A 26,804-nucleotide genomic window follows, 5' to 3' on the forward strand; every position below is an offset into this window, starting at 1 on the left:
TGACAGCAAACGAGCAGGTGATCGAGCAAGCGTCTGATACGAGAGCATTGCGGTCTTATGAGCGTGTTTGAAGTGAACAGCAGAGACGAAAGGAACAAGGCAAAGTGTTGTGAAGTAAAATATTACCTGTAATACGCATTTTGTTATTTGCTGATTGAAACTGCTAATTAAACTGTGAATTGAAACTAATAGGAAGAAAACAACTCTCGCTCTTTATATAGCTGACGTGTCTTGCGCATCCGTTCTGCGCATCGGATCCATAGTGCGCATGCGCAGTCATACTGCCTCCGTATGACGTCCGGTCCGCGATGGAGATTAAAAAACAAACAATATTTGACAATAACACACCATCAAGGATTGCACCATCGCATCAAATGATGTGTCGTCAATTATGAATTTTACTGACTAAGTGTGTTGGGCAGGATGGCTGAATGCGATGCGCGATTGACAACAAACAAGAAGAAAGGTGATTTCAAGTTTGATTGAGGGAGATTTGTCATGTCTCGTCCCCAGTTTTGCTATGTGTCTAGGTTGCCATAGTTTCTGTTGGTGTCGCCCCTCCCTTCCTGTGTCACCTCAATCAATGTAACGTGTTTTGTATTTAAGTCCTGTCTGCCCCTCGCTCACCGTCGGATCATTGCATGTGTTACTGTCATGATGTCTGTTTGGTTTCTGTTCCTGTCTTTGGTAATGTCACCCTGTCTTTTTGTTCCACGTCTTTGTCGGTCAGTCCTGTTGTTGGTTTTGTTGTACCACGACTTTCTTAAAAAAAAAAAAAAAAAAAATTAAAGATTTTTTGTACCCATGTATAATGCGCACCCCAGATTTTAGGACAATACGTAAATTAGTTAAATTTTACCAAAGACAGGAACAGAATGACAGTAACACATGCAATGATCCAACGGTGAGCGAGGGGCAGACAGGACTTAAATACAAAACACGTTACATCGATTGAGGTGACACAGGAAGAGCGGGGTGATACGAACAGAAACTATGGCAACCTAGACACATAGCAAAACTGGGGACGAGACATGACAAATCTCCCCCGAAATAAAACTCACCTTTCTTCTTGTTTGTTGTCAATCGCGCATCGCATTCAGCCATCCTGCCCAACACACTTAGTAAAATTCATAATTGACGACACATCGTTTGATGCGATGGTGCAATCCTCGATGGTGTGTTATTGTCAAATATTGTTTGTTTTTTAATCTCCATCGCGGACCGGACGTCATACGGAGGCCGCCATTACAGATGCGCAGAACGGTTGCGCAAGACACGTCCATACGACCGCAATGCTCTTGTATCAGACGCTCGCTCGATCACCTGCTAGTTTGCCGTCTGTCACAATGTACCCTACACAAATCCGAAACATTTGTTGCGGCTCCGAGTCACGACGAGGGGCAAGTTTTGGTTTCCAAGGGTGTTTTTATTCCTCTTCAACGTCTCTCCCATACAGAGCCGCCTTTTTCACATGTCCGCACGTCACTTTCCTCTTTTCATCTGATCGCGGTGGTGCCTTTATGGGCAGTCGGAGAAATCAACGCCAACAAAAAAAATTACATCCAGCCTAGTTAAGACCATACCAAAGACTATAAAAATGGGACCCATTGCCTCCCTGCGTGTGTGACGATCATTGGGACTTAAAAAAAAGAATTACATTTTTTTTTTTTTTTTTTTAAATTGTGCGGGTATTATACATGGGTACAGGCTTTTTTCCAGCATCAACATGCCATTTTTAGGGTGCGTATTATACATGGGGGCGCATTATACATAGAAAAAAACGGTAACCTTCTGAATAAAATGTATTAAAAGTTCACGTTCATTACAACTTGTTTTTGGTGAGCAAAATGTCAGAAGAATTGAATTTACATGCTGATTGATTGGGTTCTAATACAATGCAGATGGTCCAAACAGCACCACTGCTTTGTGTAATTCTGAGTCACATGGCAGAGTAAGAGAAAGGGTTTAGAGCAGGGCTGTGGACTCGGACTCGTTGGACTCGGTCATTTTTGCCGGACTCGGACTCGGTGCTGATTTTGACCAAGTCCACCGAGTCCGACAATAAAATAAATACGTCCAATTTTATTTTCATCATGCTGCTGAGAATGCGCATAGGAATACTGTCCACAGCCCTGCTTGCTTGTTATGAAGACAAATTTAGTTGTTACGTGCGCGCCCGCGCCTGCCTGCCTGCGTGTGTGCACGTACAAGACCCACAATGCCCGGCGCGCAGCCAAGATGGAAGTACCCGGGAGCAGTGAGAGAACAATGTTTTGTCCCTAGATTTGGGGGGGAAACGGAGCGTAACTTACGATCAATGCGGCCACGTTGAGTTGCACTTAGGCTAACGTTATGTACCAATGTCAAGGACGCAGTGGCGTAGCCGAGCCGGGGCGGTGCCCCGGTTAGGACTCCCTGCGCCCCGGTTGAAAAAAATCGAGCTTTTTCGATTCTTCATTTTGATGCCGTTTTTTTCTTTCGGTCTTGCGCGAATGTGCTTGTGCTATTCTATGTGCACGATGTTGTCCATTCACCGTTTGCCTCCCGGACCCGGATGTTGTTTTAGCGATCAGCGAACGGCTTGGGTGATGTTAGATTTTTTTTCCTGTGAGCGCGCGCCCCTACTGGAAAAATTCCTGGCTACGTCACTGCAAGGACGATTATGTCACCCAGCTTATATCATTGATGTGTTTCGATAGTTGTGGGGTCATCACTAATTATTTGTGTTTAGATAAATGTCTGAGCTATAATGGTGTAATTAATGATCGATAGTTGTGGGGTCATCACTAATTATTTGTGTTTAGATAAATGTCTGAGCTATAATGGTGTAATTAATGATTAAAACTTGAAAGTATCTGTTTATTGTATTCGTTTATATGTTTAACAAAGACAAAGCCATCACAAAACGGTTGTAATTATTTAGATTTTGATCTAAATTAGCCTTGAATAAAGACTAAGCAGTCACATGAATCAACAGAAAAAATGGACAGACGGACTCGGACTCAGACTCGTGGTCAAGAGGCCGGACTCGGATTCGGTGCAAAAATCCGACCGAGTCCACTGGTTTAGAGCCCTTTGACGCAGGTCACCTAGCGTGCATTCCTACTAAAGCTCATAATAGTCACAAGCAACACAGCCAGAATAAGCAGCAGCCATAGTAGTGTTTCAAAATAGTATTTTTGTTGTTGTTTTTTTCTTCAAGATAGCGCAGTGTATAAAAGTGAAAGTGTTTTTTTTTTTTTTTGCCATTTTTCACATGTGTTGTTAGTCACCTAAATGTTGAACAGAGGGTGTGTTTTACCAAAGTCAAATTCCTTGAATCTTGAAGTGATCAAGTCATCACAAAAATCACGAAAAAATCCTTATATAAGCCGCACCTGACTATAAGCCGCAGGGTTCAAAATTTTGAAAAAAAGTCGCGGCTTATAGTCCGTATTTTACGGTATTTTGTTTTTCATTTGCTTTTTGAACAAGCAGAGTTGCAATTTATAAACCAAGTAGCTCGGCTGTCAAAAGAGCACAGGGGCGTTTGCGACATTTAAAAATGACTTAAATATTTCACTTGCAAAGAGATCAGGAATGCTTGTATGCAATAAATTACACAATATTTTTTTATTATTATTATTTTTCAGCTTTGAGTGAACTTCCCCAACCAGTCAACGTGGCAATCACCTCCACTAATTTCCTTCATATGTTAACATGGGAACATGGACCAGGCAGACCTGCGGATATTTATTACCAAATTCGCATCAGTACAGATATGTGAGTTTCTTCATTGTTTATTTTAATGTAATATGTTAGTTCAGTGACATGAATCACAGATCTATTCGAGCTTAATGGGTATTAAGTAGGGGTGTAAATCGCGGGTTTTGTCACGATACGATATAATATCGATACAAAGAACTACGATACGATATTTGCCGATATCTTAAAGCCTGCTGCGATTCATTCACGATATATCGCGATATAGTGCTCTACGATCGATTTTCTTTTTTTTTAAATGAAAAATATAGAACAATATCCTGATTTATAACAATTCATGAGCAAAATCAACAAGGTACTGCAAAGTCTTTATTTAGGAAATTACAAGAGTATTGCAGTATACAAAGTGCTTATTTTAATACTGAACTTTGATGTCGTGTTTTTTCTTTAAATGTGCGGCGAGATTTGTGCTCCCTGAATATTTGATCACCGCATGGCAGGATTTAGAAACTGCACGTGTCTTGTCCGTTGAGCCATATTTTCCTTGGAATCCAAAGTGCTTCCAAACGAATGACTTGAAGCCTAAAGGAGAGCAAATTTCTTCGTCTTTTTGGACACTAGCCATAGCACCAGCCCAGGAGCTGCGTACTAGTTGTCGACTCCCCTTTCACGTGCCTGCTCTGCTCACAACACAACGCCGCGCACTGCTCCCTGCTCCCGGAAAGAGGAAGCAAGCAACAATGAACTGGATTTCAAAATAAAGTCGCGTCTATTGTCCGAGGTCTAACACGGCGATATAAATCGATGTTTACGTTTAGCATCGATGCCAATAAATCGTAGAGCATTATATTGATTACGTAATCGATGTGTATTGATGTATCGTTACACCCCTAGTAGGTACCGTATTTTTCAGACTATAAGTCGTGTGTTTTATATAGATATATTTTTTTATATACCGCTGTTTTCCATGTATCATGCGCAAAATTTAACTAATTTATTGTCTTAAAATCTGGGGTGCGCATTATACATGGGTACAAAAAAAAAAAAAAAATTTTTTTATCCGGATATGATACGGAGGCCGGCATTACAGATGTGCTTTCTTCTCTGCTGTTCACTTCAAACACGCTCCATACGAACACAATACTCTCGTATCAGACACTTGCTCGATCACCTGCTCGTTTGCTGTCACAATGTACCCTACACAAATCCGAAACCTTTTCTTCACTATCGAGTTTGCTAGCGCATGCGCAGTGATACTGACCGGCAGAATAACATCCGGTTGTTCCCAAAGATGACCTTTTTTCTGAAATAATTTTACTTTTACGGACTTAAGTAGGAGTCAAAATTTGGGTGCGTATTATACATGGGTACAGGCTTTTTTCCAGCATCAACATGCCATTTTTAATGTGCGTATCATACATGGGGGCGCATTATACATGGAAAAAAACGGTATTTTGTATTTGAAATTATTCACAAATTTTCGAAATTCAAAAGTCCGCGATGTAGTGAAACCACGACAAACGAACCGCGATGTAGCAAGGGATTACTGTAATTTGAACTGCAACTGTACATAAAGGACAAAGGATTCAATCACGGGATTTAATGACTTGGAATGACAGAGATTGTTTGATAATTATATGGGTCTGTGCAATAATTTGAACTGCAACTGACGACGAGTCCGACGTCAGAGGCGCAGCGCACACGCGGCGTTGTTTACATAAAGAATGAAGATTTTGAGCGATGGATTTAATGATTTGGATTGACACAGATGGTTTGATAATATTGTTGTTTATATAATAGGAATTTGATATATACTTTATGTATCGTTATTTGGGCCTGTGGAATAATTTGAACTCCAACTGACGACGAGTCCGACGTCAGCGGTGTGGCGCACACGCGGCGTTGATTACATAAAGGACGATCGGTGGATTTAATGATTTGCAATGACGCAGATGGTTTGATAGTGTTGTTGATAAATACAATATACAGTGGAGCCTCGGTTTTCGACCACAATCCGTTCCGGAAGGCTGTTCGAGAAGTGAATTGTTCGAATTCTGTATCATGTTTTCCCATTGCAAATAATGGCAAAGAATTTAATCCGTTCCAATAAAAATAAAAAAACGTTGCTGAAAGTTAGAAAATATTTTTAAAGTCCTGATGTACTTTCTCAAATTTAAGTGCACCTCAGTGCGCAGGGAGCTTTGTTAGGGTGGTGCTCACTCTAACTTATTTTGCAAGAACCACACCGGAGACAAGTTAGTCGTTTTAGACACCTGGCAGGTGGAGAGTCCATTCGTCGCTGTGCTTACAGCGATGATCGAATGAAGTCTGACTCAGGCCTCATGAGGTGCATATTTATTGAGAGAAACAGAGTGGGGTTGAAAGTGGGGTTGTGGGAACACAGGATGGGGTGAAGCCGCTTCCCTGCTGATCAAAGCATAGCAGGGGGCCTTTTACGACGTTGTGTTAACAAAGCAACTTTGATTGCTTCCTCTGCAGCTATTCAATCAGCTGAAAAGATCTTAGCACTTTGGTCTACTACTTTTGTTAAGACGGGACAAGCTAGGTAAATTATTACAGGTTACATTCCAACATAATCATACAATAAAGATATTCTGTAAACCCTAACATATCCCTCCTGTTTTATCATATGATTGTCAACCCCGATCAATCAAACATAAGTAAGAAAATACAATGACAGCAATAATTTCCAGTGAAGATGAGGTTTTTCCTCAATACTTCAGTCCAAATTTTCTGTGTAACTGAAAAACCTGCGGCCAGATTAAACGAGGAAAAGAGTTGCACGGTCCCTCTGCCTTAGGCGACCAAAACAGTTCAAGAAAAACATTGCTCGTTATTGTTCAGCCGTTGGGGGCTTGGCACGCCCACTAGTGGAGGGTGAGCACAATTCTCACCCCTTCGCAGCTCTGCTCCGTCCGGGGAGAATTTGGAAATATCTCCTGCGTGGTCGTTGTCTTCAGTGGGTCAGGGTGGACTACCTGGCCACCAAGGGGGAAGAGGATTATTCTGCCTCTGTTTGAACTGGGGGCGGGGACGCTGTCGATGGCGGATCTGGTTCCTTCCAGGAACCCTTCACTGGGGCGCACTGGGACAGATGATACCACGTATCTCCTTTGCCGGACAGCTGGACGGCACGTGAGATGGGCTCATTTGAGATGTTTCTTCTGCTCCTCTCATCACTGTGTGTTGAATTCTTACATGTCCTGTTAAGACTCCAAAAACAATTACATTTGACAAAACATTGAATCTTACAGTAGATTAAATCATTCTACTCCCCCACCCTTTCGACACATTCACGTAATGTGTCAATAGCGTCGTTGGGGAGCAAAAAGGACCAGCAAGGTGTCCCGAAGACATTATCATACCCATCCCGGCTGGACTAGATGGTCCTGTCTTGTCCAGCCACAGGAAACGGGCCTTCTCCATTGAACCATTTGACGTCAATGGTTAATCATCAAATCCTGTTCATCTCAATTTGTACTATATTTACAGGCGAGAAGAACTCTATCTTCAATCGTGATCACGTCACCTCCACGTCAATTTACCCAGGCCATTCATATGCGTGCACACACGTACAAACTAAAAGACACAAAGGCACCCATTCATTCACCATCACATCCCAACCCGTCCCTCAACATTTAACTTCATGATGGCCGTGAGCAGGCAGACATTGAAGTCCACCAGACCACAGCCACAGCCGTGAACATCCCATGCCGCCCATGCATTCCCTGCCTGTCCTCATTCATTCTTCCATCATCCTGCCTTAATCTCACTTGCTATCACGCCCTCAGCACACACCTGGAGTGGGTATGACTCCACTCCGCGCGCTGCCACAGCAAGGGAAGCAAGAGGGGGGGGGCATCATTTCCATACTGACTTATCCCAGCCTGGCCAGTACTGGGACAATCAATGCCGTCGTCCCCCACCCGCGCCAACCCAGCAAATACGTAGCTACCCGCAGACTCCAGAGCCCCACACCTACATCAGTCTCCCCCACAATCAAATTACAAAATCAATCACCCCACTCACATTCCAACATCCGTGGAGACAATGGAACAGAATGGTCCATGTGCAACACCACAGGAGCCGTCTCCCACAGCCTTTTCACACCACAATACCACACTCCCCCTTCCACAGTCCACTCTCAGTGGAGACAATGGAAGGCAGCAAGGCAAAGGTGAGACGCTAGAGGAGCAAGCTCCTGCAGTCCTTCCACAAACCAATTACAACAAAAAACAAAAGCCCAAATCACTTATGTCTGTTTGGAAGGATCACAACGGCCAAATTTTACAAATGACAAACCACAAGACGCAGGTCTTGGAACCACATCGACGACCGCCAAACGCAAATGCCGGGTCAAGGACTGTTCTTTGTCTGTTCTTTGCAACTCTTGTAGTCAATTTTATTGCCCTTTTGAACTGGGCAGGTAGGAGTGTTTGCGAGAAGAGTTTGAGCACTTCCTAATGATTCCCCCTAACCAAAGACCATTTATGACATGGGCTATCCCATTTATTGCCTCCTGTTTTAAAGGAGGTTCTGGTCGGATCTGGGATGGGGGAATGGATGTTAAGTCCTGTAGCAAATGGTTCCTTTGATCAGTCAAACAAATGTTGATTAGCCAGGGAAGCGCATAAGCGCATGCCCTTCCAAACACATACACCACTTCCTCATAGCGTCTTTAGTCATTTTTCAGTCATCTTCCAATTGTTTACAGCAAAAGTTTGAAAAGCTTGAGAAAATTTTAACTTAATAGTATGACGCCAAATGTATTAGAGAATACATATGTCGTAAAGTGTTGTATTTTTACAATTTTTCACTATCTGTCCTACTCACCCCCCTTCTGAGGCTTGGCAATGCCCATGCCTCACACCTTGACAAACCTTTTGGGAGAATGTGTTCTTTACAACATATGATTCCATCATCATTTAATTTGACTTTCTTTCCAAAATGCTTCTCACTTACCCAGGTCACACATCTTCTGCATGTGTTACTGGTTCTCCAGTTTTTTTCTCTAGTTAATTATCAATCTAAAAGCAACCTTCATTTTTTTTTTCTTTTTTCTTTCTTAGCATTCAACTTACTCAAAATCACTCTTCCTTCAAAGTCACTCTACTAATTTTCCATAGTAGTCTCCAACCAGGGCTGTGGACTCGGTCGGATTTTTGCACCGAGTCAGAGTCCAGCCTCTTGACCATGAGTCAGAGTCCGAGTCCGGCTATCCATTTTTTCTGTTAATTCATGTGACTGCTCAGTCTTTATTCAAGGCTAATTTAGATCAAAATCTAAATAATTACAACAGTTTTGTGATGGCTTTGTCTTTATTAAACATATAAACAAATACAATAAACAGATACCGTTTTTTTCCGTGTATAATGCGCCCCCATGTATAATACGCACCCTAAAAATGGCATGCTGATGCTGGAAAAAAGCCTGTACCCATGTATAATACGCACCCAATTTTTATGAATTTTTTTAAATTTTATTTTATTTTTTTTTTATTTTTTTTTTAAGTCCCAATGATCGTCACACACGCAGGGAGGCAATGGGTCCCATTTTTATAGTCTTTGCTATGGTCTTAACTAGGCTGGATGTAATTTTTTTTGTTGGCGTTGATTTCTCCGACTGCCCGTAAACCAGTGCTTCTCAAATAGTGGGGCGCGCCCCCCTTGGGGGGCGCCGTGCTATACCTGGGGGGGCGCGTGTGACCCTGGGGAACAGGCTTTTTTTTTGCAGTACTAGAATAAAGTGTAATTGCGCATCTTCCCAGCAGGGGGCAGTGGCGCTCTCATTGTTACTTCTGTGACGTTTGCGACAGTGCAACATTTTACGACTTACAAGACAAGTTAGGATAGTCACGGTGGGGAGGGGGGGGGCGCGAATAGTTTTCTTCTTGCTGGGGGGGGCGTAACAGAAAATAATCGAGAAGCATTGCCGTAAACGCACCACCGCGCTCCGTGCGCGCATGTGAAAAAGGCGTGCGGACGTGAAAAAGGCGGCTCTGTATGGGAGAGACGTTGAAGGGCAATAAAAACACCCTTGGAAACCAAAACTTGCCCCTCGTCGTGACTCGGAGCCGCAACAAATGTTTCGGATTTGTGTAGGGTACATTGTGACAGACAGCAAACGAGCAGGTGATCGAGCAAGCGTCTGATACGAGAGCATTGCGGTTGTATGTTGTACCATGACTTTCTTTAAAAAAAAAATATATATATATATATATATATATATATATTAAAAAAAATTTGTACCCATGTATAATGCGCACCCCAGATTTTAGGACAATAAATTAGTTAAATTTTGCGCACTATACACGGAAAAAAACGGTACTTTCAAGTTTTAATCATTAATTACACCATTATAGCTCAGACATTTATCTAAACACAAATAATTAGTGACGACCCCACAACTATCGAAACACATCAATGATATAAGCTGGTTGAGATAATCGTCCTTGACATTGGTACATAATGTAAACATTAGCCTAAGTGCAACTCAACGTGGCCGCATTGATCGTAACTTACGCTCCGTTTCCCCTCCAAATCTAGAGGCAAAACATTGTTCTCTCGCTGCTCCCGGGTTCTTCCATCTTGGCTGCGCGCGGGGCATTGTGGGTGTTGTACGTGCACGCACGCAGGCAGGCGCGGGTGCGCACGCAACAACTAAATTTGTCTTCATAACAAGCAAGCAGGGCTGTGGACAGTATTCCTACGCGCATTCTCAGCAGCATGATGAAAATAAAATTCAATAACGTCACTGAGGCATATTTTAACGAACTCCACTTCATTGTATGGCTTGTTAGCCCGTGCAATGTTCCAAGCCAGTTGAAACAATGCAAGTGTGACAGTCTCTGAGTGCTTCGTAATTTTTTTGAAAAACTATCTTTTTTTCTGCCTGACTTTTCAATGTCTCCAAACTTGTGCTTGCGAAATTCAGTCCCTTTTGCAAAGTCCTTATCGATATTGGCATGAAGTGAGCTGAAGTGGCGCTGACCATTTGAAGCTTTTAAATGCGCCAATGACGTCTGACATATCAGGCAGAATGTCTTGCCATAGCGTTCAACTAAAAACAACTTTAAATCTGTTAAAAACTGTGTTCATCGTCATATATTCGTTTAGCTGTGCATTTTTTCCTTGCCATTTTGGCAAGCGTCTTGTCAGCTTGTCTGGACCTAATGGGCACCTGTAGTCACAGTCGGCATTCATTAAAAAGCCAGCAAAACCAATCGCTCTGTTTGTCCCGCCTCCTTTGCGGGATTTCCCCTCACGCGCATGCGCGTTTGACCAAAAACCATATTGAACTCAAGCGAAGCAAATACGCACGAAAAATAAACACAAATGTTATTTTTATTTTTTTTTATTGTCGGTCTCTGTGGACTCGGTCAAAATCAGCACCGAGTCCGAGTCCGGCAAAAATGACAGAGTCCGACCGAGTCAGAGTCCACAGCCCTGTCTCCAACAACTTCAACCTGTATTTTCATTTCAGTCAGGCATTCAGTCATCAATGCTCATTTGCATCTCACACACAGTCTCCAAAAAGGAGTCTTTCTACCACATCGGTCCCAATTCATCCAAGCTCACCACACAACATTCACATACCATTTTCAACTCAAGGTTCCTGATAGAACAATCCACCAATCCAAAAAAAACCTCAACACACGAAAAAACTGCTGGCAAATTAATCAGAATTTTTTCTTTGTTTTTTTAATTTGAAGAACTCAATCTCTCAGATTCAGCTTGCATATAGAAGTTTGTATAATCTTATAACACAACCAGTCAATTATTTCTACTAAATGTCAATGTCTTAAATTCACAATTTTGATTCTTCCAATTCCTGAAAGCATGTTCTGTCGTTTCTTACTTAACATGCACTAGTGTGGATCAGTTTCTGCTCGCAAACAGATTTCTCTCTTTTCCTCTCATTTTTTCTTTCAAAATCGTTTCTGTTCTGCGGTGCAAATTAGATAGACCACAGTCTAGCAAATTTCTTTACACTAAAAGCTTAGCCAATTTTCATCATTTTAACACATCCACAGCTCTCACGCGCGTAAGGTGGATCCTTACCAATGATTCGTCACAGGCTGGCCATTTCCTGTGGTCGATCATGAGCTGGTCCCTCCCACGCACACAAGGACAGCACATTCTAATCTTTTATTTATCTTTTAGAAGCAAGTTGTATTTCTTTACCACTTGATTTGCAAATTTTAACTTTAGTGTGCACACAATTTGATCTCTGGTCATTTGCCATTGGGCATACAAGAGCATTGTCATACTTCTTGTATGGACAGGAGCTCTACCAATCTAAACAATGAAAATGACATGTTTTGCTTTCATATGGACATCTGTTATTTCTTTCTCTGTATGAGCTTGAGCGGTCAAAGGCGAGGAAGTTTGTCATGTTGAAAGTTTGGCTTTTCCTCTGCCTCTTCCTCCACCCTTTGATTGGTATTGTTTTGCACGACGACACTCTTTCGACCAGTGTCCACGTTTCATACAATTAAGAAATTTACCCGCCATGTACTTCTCATCTCCTTCAAGAGCTAGGGATTTACCGGTTTTATTTCCCATCTTAATTTGGTATTTTAGGTTTACACAATTTTTTTTTCTTTTCTTCCATTGAGGATCCTCAATGCAGGTTTAAATTGACCTTTCAACAAATTACTAGCCTGTGTTATTGCCGTGGATCAATGCTAGAACTGCTTTTCAGTCAATTTAACCTACCAGCCACACAAATTCCAGCGCTTTTTATGTTTAGGCCTATCCAGGATGGGTGTAAAACCCTCCAACACAGCTTGGAAGAACGGACAAAAAAAAGAATCTACGCCCTTCTTCAATTAGGAAAAATAAACTTTTTTTTTTCCTTAGCCCGTTCCTTCCACTGGGACTTGAACCCAAGCTGTTTTTTGGCCGGAAAAACGTACAAAGAAAATCTACACTCTTCTTTGATTAACAAAAAAGAAGCTCCGTGTTTCTTAGCACGTTCCTTCCACTGGGACTCTAACCCAAGCCAGACCCCTCAGCTTGGAAAAACAGACAAAGAAGAATCTACGCACTTATTCGATGAACGAAAAAGAAGCTCTGCTTTTCTTAGCCTGTTTCTTTCCCTGGGACTTGAACCCAAGCTATCTCCCGTGCACCTTCTACGCATTTCACCAGACAATCTTAAACTTACCTGTCCCCTGGTTCGTTGAACTGCCGGATCCCGTCAATCCACCTCTGTCAGACAAAGGCAGACCTAAGATGCTGCCCCAGCGAAGAAATTCTCTTCCCAGGACTTTCTTTTCCAGGTCCTCCTAAACGACGCTGGCTTGTCGACAATGCAGCACGTCCTCCTCCGTCAGCCAGATAGCGGGTATGAGGGATCCGGGTTTCGGCACCAAAATGTTAGGGTGGTACTCACTCTTACTTATTTTGCAAGAACCACACTGGAGACAAGTTAGTCGTTTTAGACACCTGGCAGGTGGAGAGTCCATTCGTCACTGCTTACAGCGATGATCGAATGAAGTCTGACTCAGGCCTCATCAGGTGCATATTTATTGAGAGAAACAGAGTGGGGTTGAAAGTGGGGCTGTGGGAACACAGGATGGGGTGAAGCCGCTTCCCTGCCGATCAAAGCGTAGCAGCGGGCCTTTTACGACGTTGGGTAAACAAAGCAACTTTGATTGCTTCCTCTGCAGCTATTCAATCAGCTGAAAAGATCTTAGCACTTTGGTCTACTACTTTTGTTAAGACGGGACAAGCTAGGTAAATTATTACAGGTTACATTCCAACATAATCATACGATAAAGATATTCTGTAAACCCTAATAAGCTTAATTTTCTCCGATCGCGCACAGCGCACCGCCGAACGCGCAACCGTAGCGCGCTGCCGACCGCGTAACTTCACCGCGCTGGTCGCATTATTGTGACAGAGCGGTCGCTAAAATTTAGAAAATATTTTTAAAGTCCTAATGTACTTTCCAAATTTTAAGTGGACCTCAGGGAGCTTGATTTGGTCCGATCGCCCAACCGCAGCGCCCCGGGCGCATTGCATTGCTTTAGCAACGTCTTTGTGTTTTAGGATGGCTTTACTACTCCCACTTGCTTCCTTTGGAGGCATGATTAAAGTTGATGCAATCCTCAGAGTAACGAAAATGTAATAACGAATGGAGTCAGTTGGCAAGCGGGTCCTCTCGGCTCATCTCGCAAGGTTCGACAACCAAATTTCGTCTGACATCCAAAGCAAAAAAATCTCGAATTTTTTGTTCAAATACCGATTTGTTCGAGAACCGGGACGTTCGAAAACCGAAGCTCCACTGTACATCGTTATATGGGCCTGTGGAATAATTTGAACTGCAACTAACGACGAGGCCGACATCAGCGACGCGGCGCACACCCGGCATTGTTTACATAAAGGATAATCAATGGATTTAATGATTTGGAGTGACACAGATGGTTTGATAAAGGTGTTATTTATGTTATAGTTATTTGAATAACTGTTAATATTACGTCAGGCCTGTTCTCAGCTCTTCGTTTCTGTTTGTCACCTTAGCATACCGTATCGTTTAGCCTATTGTTGCTCGTTCATGTCTGTTCTTGGTGTTGGATTTTGTCGAATAAATTAACCCCCAAAATGAGACTTATACACCGGTGCGACTTATATATGTTTTATTTATATATATATATAGTAGCTTTCAGTCCGAAAAATACGGTAATTTCATTTAAAAATGTAATAATTAACCTCATAAAAGAGGGCAGCACAACTATGGAAATGTCAAATTAACTTGTCAATTCAAAGATTAAATAAACACCTTTATACACAAAATGTGCTTAGTAGGACTGCGCAAATCACGTTGTATTTTTCGGACTAAAAGTTGCTCCGGAATATACGTCGCATCAGCCATAAAATGCACAATAAAGTGAAAAAAACCTATATACGTAAGTATATATACAAAAATTTAGGTTACCTGCTGACAGTTCCGACTGCTACTCCAGTCTTCTTCAGAGCCGTCAACCGACGTGCTGCTGATGTGTCATTTATCCATTGGCGGACTTGACAATTTTACATGAAAGCCAAAGCCAGACCTGTCATAGCTAATGGTTAAATGACACGCCAGCAGCACGTCGTATGGCGGCTCTGAAGAAGACTGTAGTAGTAATCGAAACTGTCAGCAGGTAACATCCAAAAATGTTCGTGTCTGAACAAAATAATCTGTTTATAGTATTACAAAGACATGATGAATCTCATGTCAAGTCAGGTCAAGTTTATTTGTGTAGCCCTGAATCACAAGCAGTCCCAAAGGGCTTCACATAGACAAACGATTGACAATTATTCTCAAAGCATCCCCTGATCTTAAGCTCCCAAAAGGGCAAGGAAAAACTAAAAAAAAACCTACCAGGGGAAAAATGATAAAACCTTGAGAAGGGACCACAGATCGAAGGATCCCCCTTTCAGGATCACCAGGCTGCAATGGATGCAGAGAGGGCACATAAAATACGTAATATGAAAAAGTGGATGTCCAAGTCAAAGCGAAGAGCTGCCGGAGGTGCCTTCGATTGTCCTGGCAGTGTCTTCGAGGAGTGTAAGCTGCAGTTCCCTCATCCTAAATTGGTCCACGAGAATCCCGATAGCCGCTGTCAGCTTGGGTGTCACTTAACCACCTCCCCAGCTGGGGAGGGGTGGGGGGAGAGGGAGCAAAAACAAACTAGCCGAATCGGCCACTACAGGTTAATTAAAAACCATATCATAGAAATGTGTCTTTCAACGTGTCTTAAATGTTTCTACTGTGGTTGCAGTTCATATATCCATTGGTAGGGCATTCCAAAGCTCTGGAGCCCGAATAGAAAATGCTCTAGACCCTGCAGACATTTCTTTGGCCCTCGGGGTCACTAAGAGACTAGTGTTTTGCGAGCGGAGGTTACGAGACGGAACGTAAGGAACAACTAGGTCGACGTGATATGAAGGCGCTAAACTATGCAATGATTTATAGGTTAATAGAAGAACCTTGAGTCCCATCTTAAATGGACCGGGAGCCAATGTAAGTTAGCTAATATTGGGGTAATGTGATCAAATTTTCTTGCCCGTGAGAGCAGCCTTGCAGCCGCATTTTGTACTAACTGTAGACTTTTGATGCTGGACTTAGGAAGACCAGAGAATAATGCATTACAGTAGTCCAGACGCGACGTGATGAACGCATGTATATTAGTTTCGGCATCACCGGTCGAGAGGATCGGACGAAGCTTAGCAATATTACGAAGGTGAAAAAACGCAATTCTGGTTATATTAATGTGCTTTTGAAAGGAGAGCGTTTGGTCAAATATTACCCCGAGATTAGTTACAGTATTGCTCTGAGTACAGTTATCTATAGTTATAGTGGTTTCCTTAAATAAGTGTTGATAACGAGCTGAACCAATTATCAACATCTCAGTTTTATCTGGGTTAAGACGAAGGAAGTTGAGAGACATCCATTGCTTGATCTCCGCAAGACTGAGAGACATCCATTGCTTGATCTCCAAAAGACACGCCTCAAGATTACAACATTCCCACGGATCTGTCATCGATAACGGCATATATAATTGGGTGTCATGCGCGTAACAAAAACTAATATTATATTTACGTATCACGTCCCCATCATTCATCAAAATAAATTTATTTCTTATTGATTGGTTTATTTTTATCACCAAACCAGACCCCCTCAATGCCTCAACTGCATCTTAAAGTGTACCTCTGGAGATCCCACATTGAGGTATTGATGGGGAAAGGGTTAGGGTTGTGAAGTGTGGTCAATACTTGGTGTTACAATTTCTTTGTCTCGTCTTGTATTTGCCAAATTAATGCATGGCGCCATGAATTTGAATACACAGAGCAATTAGTCTAAATTTTTCCAAAAATAGAAACTGTTTGGCTTCCCTTAAAGATTGCTTGCATTCCTATTTTTTCATCCTGTAGGGGAACTGCCTGGGTCCCCGTGGCTGCCTGTCAGCATGTCCAGTACCCATTGGTTTGTAATATGACAGAAGCCTTCTCCGACCCATGGCAGTTCTACGTAACCCAGGTTACAGCCAAGCTGCGAGCTCAGGCCTCTTGGCCATTGACGCATCCTGGGTTCCAGCCAATCAAAGACAGTGAGTGACACTTTATTTTCGTTAATTATTTAGTTATGTAATTATTATTTAATTATTTATTTTAATTACCGTTTTTTCCATGTATAATGCGCAAAATTTAGCTAATTTATTGTCCTAAAATCTGGGGTGCGCATTATACATGGGTACAAAAAAAAAAAAAAAGAATTCTCAATTTTTTTAATTTTTTTTTTTTTTAAATCCGGATATCATACGGAGGCCGCCATTACAGATGTGCTTTCTTCTCTGCTGTTCACTTCAAACACACTCCATACGAACACAATGCTCTCGTATCAGACGCTTGCTAGATCACCTGCTCGTTTGCTGTCACAATGTACCCTACACAAATCCGAAACATTTCTTTGCTATTGAGTATGCTAGCGCATGCGCAGTGATACTGACCGGCAGAACATCCGGTTGTTCCCAAAGATGATCTTTTTTCTGAAATAATTTTACGTTCACGGACTTAAGTAGGAGTCAAAATCTGGGTGCGTATTATACATGGGTACAGGCTTTTTTCCAGCATCAACATGCCATTTTTAGGGTGCGTATTATACATGGGGGTGCATTATACACGGAAAAAAACTGTAAATACATTTTGTATGTGTTAACCTATAATGGCCTAAAGCGTGGGGCCCGGCCGGGTACAGCTCGAAAAGGAAACGTGGGTCCCCATTTCCATGGGCTCACAACCTGTGGGAGGGGCCAAAGGGGTCGAGTGCATTGTGAGCTGGGCGGCGGCCAAAGGCAAGAGACCTTGGCGGTCCGATCCCTGGCTGCAGAAGCTGGCTCTTGGGACATGGAATGTCACCTCACTGGCTGGAAAGGAGCCCGAGCTGGTGTGCAAGGCAGAAAAGTTCCGACTAGACATAGTCGGACTTGCTGCCACACACAGTTTGGGTTCCAGTACAAGCCCTCTTGAGACGGGCTGGACTCTCTTTCACTCTGGAGTTGCCCACAGTGAGAGTTGTCGAGCAGGTGTGGGTACACTTATTTTCCCCCAGCTTGGTGCCTGCACATTGGGGTTAACCCCGGTGAACAAGAGGGTAGCTTCCCTCCGCCTTCGGGTGGGGGGACAGGTCCTGACTGTTGTTTGTGTCCATGCTCCAATCAGCAGCTCAGAGCACACACCTTTCTTGGGGTACCTGGAGGAAGTAGTGGAGAGCGCTCCTTCTGGGGACTCCATTGTTCTACTGGGTGACTTCAATGCTCACGTGGGCAATGACAGTGAGACCTGGAAGGGCGTGATTGGGAGGAACGGCCCCCCGATCTGAACCCGAGCGGTATTCTATTATTAGAATTCTGTGCTCTACAAGGATTGTCAATAATGAACACTATGTTCAAGCATAAGGGTGTCCATGTGTGCACTTGGCACCAGGACACCATAGGCCGCAGTTTGATGATCGACTTTGTAGTCGTGTCATCAGATTTGCGGCCGCATGTTTAGGACACTCGGGTGAAGAGAGGGGTGGGGCAGAGCTGTCAACTGATCACCACCTGGTGGTGGGTTGGCTCTGACGGTGGGGGAAGATGCCGGTCCGACCTGGCAGGCCCAAACGTACTGTGAGGGTCTGCCGGGAACGTCTGGCAGAATCTCCTGTCAGGAAGAGCTTCAACTCCCACCTCCGGCAGAGCTTTTCCCACATCCCGGAGGAGGCGGAGGACATTGAGTCCGAGTGGACCATGTTCCGCGCCTCCATTGGCAGCCGACCGGACCTGTGGCTCTAAGGTCGTTGGTGCCTGTCGTGGCGGCCGGGAATCGGACCGTCAAGGTCCCTGTCTTTGGCCGCCGCCCAGCTTACACTGCACCCGACCCCTTTGGTCCCTCCCACAGGTGGTGAGCCCATGGGAAGGGGGACCCACCTTTCCTTTTCGGGCTGTGCCCGGCCGGGCCCCATGGGCGAAGGCCCGGCCACCAGATAGTTAGATAGCATGGATATTCAAAAAAAGGTTTTTGAAATCAAATGCATTTATTAACAGCATTAAAAAAATTTTCACCAAAAAACTACTATCACTGATTCTCATTTAAGAAGACATTATTATGAATAACAGTTTAGTTTAGTTTAGTTTAGTTTATTGTTTAGCACATATTATTATAACAATAACAGTGCAAGGAGGGAGACGAAGCCTAGGGCTTGTAAAGAGCTCCACTCCTGTACAAACAAAGTGCAAAAGCAAACAAAGTGCTGTGTCGTCAAATGTCATTCAAGTGTTTCAAAAATATATATACATGTGTATATATATATATATATATATATATATATTCTGTTCACATATATATGTATATATATATGTATATACATGTATATATAAATACATACATATATATATATATATATATATATATATATATATATATATATATATATATATATATATATATATATATATATACATACATATATACACGCACATATATATATATATATACACATACACATACACATACACACACACATACATACATATACATACATACACATACACAAGTAAATAAACAAAAGCATAAGCTATTAATTAATTCGTCATATTTATACATGCATACATACTACGAATGTGTATGTATACATACATAAACAAATACACTATACAAAATGAGAAACAAGAGAACAAAATAGTCACTTAGCGATGTTGAAACAATCAAAGAGACACCAGGTAGGAATAGCTTAGAGGGGACAGAAGAAACTGCAAGCAGAAAATAACAAAAACAAGGAAGAATCAGAGTATAAATTGTGGTCTAACCAGCTCAGTGGCCTAGTGGTAGAGTGTCCGCCCTGAGACTGGAAGGTTGTAGGTTCAAACCCCGGCCGGGTCATACCAAAGACTATAAAAATGAGACCCATTGCCTCCCTGCTTGGCACTCAGCATTAAGGGTTGGAATTAGGGGGTTAGATCACCAACTGATTCCCGAGCGCGGCATCGCTGCTGCTCACTGCTCCCCTCTCCCCCAGGGGATGGATTAAAATCACATGGGGATGGGTTAAATGCAGAGGACAAATTTCACCACACCCAGATGTGTGTATGAATCATCTTAGTGCGGTGGAGTAATTATGAACTGGTAAGATCATGAGTAGAGAAGGTGGTATTTCAGGTGCTTTCTAAAAGCAGCCTGTGAAGATATGGATCGGATATGGATTGGTAGCTCATTCCAGAGTGAGGGCCCTCTAAAGTAGATATTATATTGATGGCGTGATGTTCGACAGGAAGGTGGGTGGAGATTGTCACTCTGTCTTGTTGGATAAGAATGAAGATCAGATACAAATGTGAAGAAATTATAAAAGGTGGCTGGAAGACAGTGTTTCCTATATATATATATTCATGGATGAGTAGACATGTTTGATGAATGTTTACTTAATCAATTGGCAATAGTGAATAATTTTCAAACAGTGGTGCCGTTGGTTCATATCTATTCGAGAAAGAGATCATTCTTAGGAACTTCTTTTGTATGATGAGTAATTTGTTGAGGTATGTTGGATATGTGGCTGCCCAGACTGTGTTGCAGTAATTGAGAAAAGGAAACAGGAAGCTATAATACAGAGTGAGATGAGCAGAAGGATGGACCAAAGGACAAACCTTTCGTAAAATACCTAGCATTTTCATAGATCTTTTGCAAACCAAATCAATGTGTTTAAGTGTTTGTCTACTATAACTCCTAAGAATTTGGTGCTAGCAACTTGATGGACTTCGTTATTGTTTATGTAAATTTTGGTCTGTTCTTTGGGGTAAGATTTATTTATATTGCAGAAGGTCATGAAGTTATATTTTTTTATATTGAGTGACAACTTATTTATTTTGAACCATTTTGTAACAGCGTGCAATTCAGTATTCACACTTGCAATAGGAAATTAAAATCATCGTGGCTGGCAATAAGATTAGTATCGTCCGCAAATAACAAAGGGAGAAAATTTGAACAAGACATGGAAAAATCATTTATGTACACCAAAAACAATAGAGGACCCAATATTGACTTTGGGACCCCAGATAGTATTTTCGATCTGTTGGAAGAACAACCATTTATATATACATATTGTTCTCTGTTAGCGAGATAGTTTGTGAACCATTTCAGGTCAGAATTGTTCACTCCATATCTCTCTAGCTCAGCGATAAGGATCTTATGGTCGACGGTATCAAATGCTTTGCTTAATTCTTGGAAGACACCAAGAGCGAAATTCTTATTGTCAAGAGCTGTTGAGATGTGGTTGACAAGCTGAAGCAGTGCATGCTCAGTAGGGAACTTTTTGCAGAAACCATATTGATGTTTATAGAGAATATTGTTTGTTTCTAGGTGCTTTGCCAATCTTGAATAAACCATTTTTTCTAGAATCTTGGAAAAGCATGGAAGAATGGATATAGGTCGATAATTACCATATTCATTTGTCTCACCGGCTTTGAAAATAGGATTGACTTTCGCAATTTTTAGTTCTTGGGGTACAATGCCAAACTTTAAAGATAAGGAGAAAATGTGTGTCAGTGGGATTTTTATTGAATGAATGATTTTCTTAATAAGTATGCTTCTGATCTCGTCATGGCCATGGGCCGTGTTTTTCAAGCTCATGACGATGCTGTAAACTTCCTCAACACTAGGAGGGTCAAGAATAGAGAGTGAAGGAAACTGCCCTGTAATTAGGTAACAGGGGCTTGTATCAGAGGTTGAGAAGCTAGATGCCAAGGTAGCGCCAACATTTACAAAGAAATCATTGAAACTATTAGAAATATCTATTGGGTTAGAATGGGCTCCATTCTTCCCCAACGTCTCACTTGTTGTTTTGATGTCACCAGAGGCTTGTGTAAATTTATCAGCATAGTAAGTTTGTTTGGTTTTCCTTAATAATACTGTAAAATTATTTTTATATTTCTTGTATGTTTCTATATTTATAGGGGTGGGATTTGCAATAGATTTTCCATATAGTTTGTTCTTTTTACGTGAAGATTATAACGATAGCTGCTATACGCGCGAGGCTATTTCATGTCAAAATAGGCTGCTCTGTTCATGTTTCGAGTAAATCTACGGATCGATATGGAAGGGAAACATAGGTAAGTAGTACCAATGCGTTAGATCGAACTTTAGTCAGTTCTGATCATGAGTGATGCGAGTCACCCCCCTCACACTTTGTTTGATCTATTGCCCTCTGGGAAGAGGTACAGAAGCCTGCGCTCCCACACCACCAGACTCACCAACAGCTTCACACTACAGGCTGTTAGGATCCTGAACTTTCTCCCCCCTCCACCCTCAACTGCATAACGTCCTGTCCTTTTGGGCCACGTTGGCTGCCTTGCACTACTCCTCCTGTACTTTTGCGCTGTATACTGACTGTCTGCTGTATGCACAATTGCTCCATTTCAACCATGTTGCTCTTATTTATTTATTTATTTATTCATTCATTCATTCATTCATTCATTCATTCATTCATTCATTCATTCATTGCTCTTATTTATTCATTGTATGTCCCTTCTTGTTTTCCCTTTTTGTATTGTTTACCTAAATGTTTTGTTTGTCCATGGACCAATATAATATAATATAATATAATATAATATAATATAATATAATATAATATAATATAATATAATATAATATAATATAATATAATATAATATAATATAATATAATATTTTTGCGCATTATACATGGAAAAAAACGGTAATATGTCTTCTCACCTTGGTATAATAGGAAAGCAATTTCGATCTCTTTGTGTGTCTTGACGTGAAGAAATTGACAATAAAGCAGACTTTGACTTTTGATCCACAGTTTGTCGGTGAGTAAGGTTTTCCTGAGTCTTCAAATTAGCTGTCAACCTCTCCGATGTCGGCGCCCTGCTAGCGTAGTTAGCATGCTTTGTAGCAAAGTGACGGCTAATATTGGACTCCTTGAATACTGCAACCGTTTCTTGGCATATCAGACAAACCGGCATTGATCGGAGTTGAGCGAAAAAATATTTTGTTGTCCACTCTTTTTTTAAACACTTGGCACTCAGTATCCACCTTTCTTTTCCTTGGGCCATTCATTTTAATGAAAGGATTCCAGGGGAAGGTTTCTGGGTCTCTTTAGCGTAAACTGTCTGAAAGCTCAGCGCGCGAGTTACAAGAATGCTAACGTCACATACCTCACTCGAAATTTGGCACTGATAGAAATAGAGCGCGGAGTGCGCCAGGTCTGTACTACTGAGTACGTACACGCACTTGTGAGTGTGCAGACACGGCTTCCGGGAGTAAATGCGTGGGCGGGCGCTTCCCCATCTACTGGGGAAATGCAGTCATTGCAGGGAAAATGACCAAAAAGAATGTTTAATTATACAATTTATTCAGGTTTGGCGGGCCGTATTAAATGGCCCCGTGGGCCGGATGTGGCCCGCGGGCTGCAAATTCCCCATGTCTGTGTTAAGATCAGGGGATGTAGTCAACTGTGTCGTTAACATTTGTCTACTGTGCGCATGTGACAACCTTTGAGACTTTTCTGTGATTTCGGGCTATATACGTAAATAAATTTGATTTGGCTTCAACTTGTATGATTTAGCTCAGCTGGACTTGCCAGCAGTGGCTGTGACTCCATGTCAAAAAGATCTGTGTGTGGACCTTCTGCCTCAAACGCAGCATCTATGGGAATTCTACAACTCACTCAGCTACGAACTCAGGATCGAGAACAGTGACGCAGGCAGAACTCCGGTAATGTTGAGAACTAACGTACACAAGTGTTAAGGAATCTACTTTTTACTTGTAACTTTCGCTTTCATGTGTTTGTATGCTAGTTGCTTGGTGTGGGTCCACTTCCTAATTGCCATACACTCTTATGACTTCACTTGCACTCTATAGATATTTAGAAATTACATAGCCATTCCCGCCACACTCCAATTGAACTGTTGGGGCAGGTACTCTTGTCCTGCTCCCTTTCCCGCCTGTCCTATTCCAAAACTTGAATTTGTTTTTCTTTGCAGTTCCTGAATGAACAACTTCATTTTAGGAGCAACTTTCTAACTTTGTTTTTTAAACAATAAAAATGTGACAATATAAGAAATGAACAATTATTTGTTACGCTTAGAATAAACCGTTTCTATTCCTTAAAATTTCTAGAAGCAAAGCTAAATTGATTTTTAAAAAACCTGCTGTGATTTAATTTTACAAAATAAAATGTATTCCTTTATTCACTCTTTGCAGACATAGAGAACAAAAAACTGCATCCAGATAACTTTTGGCACTGACATTTGAAAAGTGGCAAAAACAGTGTAGACAAATTAAAAAAAGGTGTGAAGAGCAGGATGTTATTGCACAGTAATGACTCTGAGACTCTAAGAGTGGTGTGAAATCATCAGAGCAACAGCCTGGGGGAAGAAGCTGTCTCTGTGTCTGCTGGTTTTGGCGTACCGAGCTCTATAACGCCGTCCGGAGGGGAGTAGTTCAAAATAGTTTAGTGCAGTGGCTTGGTGCCCATCCCTAATAGTTTCACATTCATGTGGGTGAAAGCTTTTATTTTCCTTCCACGAATCATGTACTGTACTGTATCTATGTGGTTAATGCTGGTGGGGACAGTTTTTTCAGGAACCCGAATCTCTGAAGGGAACTGTTCTGAAGAACCTTGCTCCCGGAAACTACTGCATCTCAGTTCGATTTTCTGACAGCTTTATCCCGAGACAGTCCAACTACAGCCAGCGTCATTGTGTCGTTACCGCAGGGATTTCTCCTTCAGGTAAATGGCTCTCCTTTTGATTTGGCATTCTCTCTTTCAATTCCCTTTCTAAACTTCTAATTACCGTTTTTTTCCGTGTATAATGCGCCCCCATGTATAATACGCACCCTAAAAATGGCATGTTGATGCTGGAAAAAAGCCTGTACCCATGTATACTAATGCGCACCCATTCTTTTATTTTTTTTTTTTTTTTGAAGTCCCAATGATCGTCACACACGCAGGGAGGCAATGGGTCCCGTTTTTATAGTCTTTGGTATGGTCTTAACTAGGTTGGATGTAAATTTTTTTGTTGGCGTTGATTTCTCCGACTGCCCGTAAAGGCACCACCGCGATCAGTGCGGACATGTGAAAAAGGCGTGCGGACGTGAAAAAGGCGGCTCTGTATGGGAGAGACGTTGAAGAGGAATAAAAACACCCTTGGAAACCAAAACTTGCCCCTCGTTGTGACTCGGAGCCGAAACAAATGTTTCGGATTTGTGTAGGGTACATTGTGACAGCAAAGAAGCAGGTGATCGAGCAAGTCTGATACGAGAGCATTGCGGTCGTATGGAGCGTGTTTGAAGTGAACAGCAGAGACGAAAGGAACAAGGCAAAGTGTTGTGAAATAAGATATTACCTGTAATATGCATTTTGTTATTTGCTGATTGAAACTGCTAATTAAACTGTGAATTGAAACTAATAGGAAGAAAACAACTCTCGCTCTTCAACTCGTGTCTTGCGCATCCGTTCTGCGCATCGGATCCATAGTGCGCATGCGCAGTTATACTGCCTCCGTATGACGTCCGGTCCGCGATGGAGATTAAAAAACAAACAATAAAAACAGCACACCATCAAGGATTGCACCATCGCATCAAACGATGTGTCGTCAATTATGAATTTTACTGACTAAGTGTGTTGGGCAGGATGGCTGAATTCGATGCGCGATTGACAACAAACAAGAAGAAAGGTGATTTCAAGTTTTATTTCGAGGGAGATTTGTCATGTCTCGTCCCCAGTTTTGCTATGTGTCTAGGTTGCCATAGTTTCTGTTCGCGTCGCCCCTCCCTTCCTGTGTCACCTCAATCAATGTAACGTGTTTTGTATTTTAGTCCTGTCTGCCCCTCGCTCACCGTCGGATCATTGCATGTGTTACTGTCATGATGTCTGTTTGGTTTCTGTTCCTGTCTTTGGTAATGTCACCCTGTCTTTTTGTTCCACGTCTTTGTCGGTCAGTCCTGTTGTTGGTTTTGTTGTACCATGATTTTCTTAAAAAAAATAAATAAATAAAATCAAAAAAAATTGTACCCATGTATAATGCGCACCCCAGATTTTAGGACAATAAATTAGTTAAATTTCGCGCATTATACAGGGTAAAAAACGGTAGATGTAAATTTAGTACAACTTAATGATCAGAGTCAAAGTTAGTAAAGTCGTTTTCTCTATCCCACGGTGACGAGACATATTACACGATAGACATACAAGTAAGCGCCACAATATAAAACAAGAAGGCACAAACAATGAATAAATAATAAATAAACAGATAACACAATAGTTCGTAAGCAGTAAGCATAGCGCAAAAGTACAGGACGCTACGCAGAACTGGGAAGCGAGTTCAGGATCCTAATACCCTGGAGCATGAAGCTGTTGGCGAGTCTGGTGGTGTGGGAGCGCAGGCTCCTATACCTCTTCCCAGAGGGCAGAAGATCAAACAAAGAGTGAGCGGGGTGACTCACATCACTCACGATCGTGGTCGCCTTGCGGGTGAGATGGGACATGTAAATGTCTTTCAAGGAGGGGAGTGAAGCACCAATGATCTTACCAGCCGAGTTCACTATGCGCTGCAGGGCCTTCAAGTTGTCGTCAGTGCAGCTGTCACCCCAAACAGCAATACAGCTGGAGAGGACGCTCTAAATGATGCCACGGTAAAACGTAGTCATGGCGGCCGGAGGAGCGCTCGCTCGCCTGAGTTTCCGCAGGAAGTACAGGCGGCGCTGGGCCTTCTTCTCCAGTGATGCGTGTTGGTGGACCAGGAGAGATCCTCACTGATGTGCACCCCCAGGAACCTGGCGCTGCTCACTCTCTCCACCACAGCACCGTGGATGGTCAGCGGCAGGTGTTGGGTGTGACCCTTCCGGAAGTCAACAACAATCTCCTTGGTCTTGTCGACGTTCAGCAGGAGGTTGTTGTCCCTGCACCACGCGGTCAGAAGGTCAACCTCCAGCCTGTATTGAGTCTCGTTTCCCTCGGTGATGAGACCCACCAGAGTCGTGTCGTCAGCAAACTTCACCATGCGGTTGTCGCTGTAGGTTGCAGTGCAGTCATGCGTCA

At 42.3% G+C, this 26,804-nt stretch overlaps 1 protein-coding gene across 10 annotated transcripts in view; it reads left to right on the forward strand.

Annotated features, from left to right (window-relative positions):
• LOC133160231 (interferon alpha/beta receptor 2-like) overlaps window positions 1-26,804 on the forward strand; it is a 69,517-nt gene that overhangs the window by 7,656 nt on the left and 35,057 nt on the right. For 5 of the 10 annotated variants that reach the window (XM_061287898.1, XM_061287891.1, XM_061287899.1 and 2 more), the window contains exons 3-6: window positions 3,633-3,762; window positions 16,647-16,822; window positions 23,331-23,479; window positions 24,341-24,497. In XM_061287898.1, the coding sequence (XP_061143882.1) occupies window positions 3,633-3,762; window positions 16,647-16,822; window positions 23,331-23,479; window positions 24,341-24,497 (612 nt within the window). Of the gene's footprint in view, window positions 1-3,628; window positions 3,763-16,646; window positions 16,823-23,330; window positions 23,480-24,340; window positions 24,498-26,804 lie in introns of those variants that run through there. The other 5 variants (XM_061287893.1, XM_061287894.1, XM_061287895.1 and 2 more) reach the window with 4 other exon arrangements.

Source organism: Syngnathus typhle, linkage group LG9 (assembly GCF_033458585.1).
Source record: "Syngnathus typhle isolate RoL2023-S1 ecotype Sweden linkage group LG9, RoL_Styp_1.0, whole genome shotgun sequence".
Lineage (NCBI taxonomy): Eukaryota > Metazoa > Chordata > Actinopteri > Syngnathiformes > Syngnathidae > Syngnathus > Syngnathus typhle.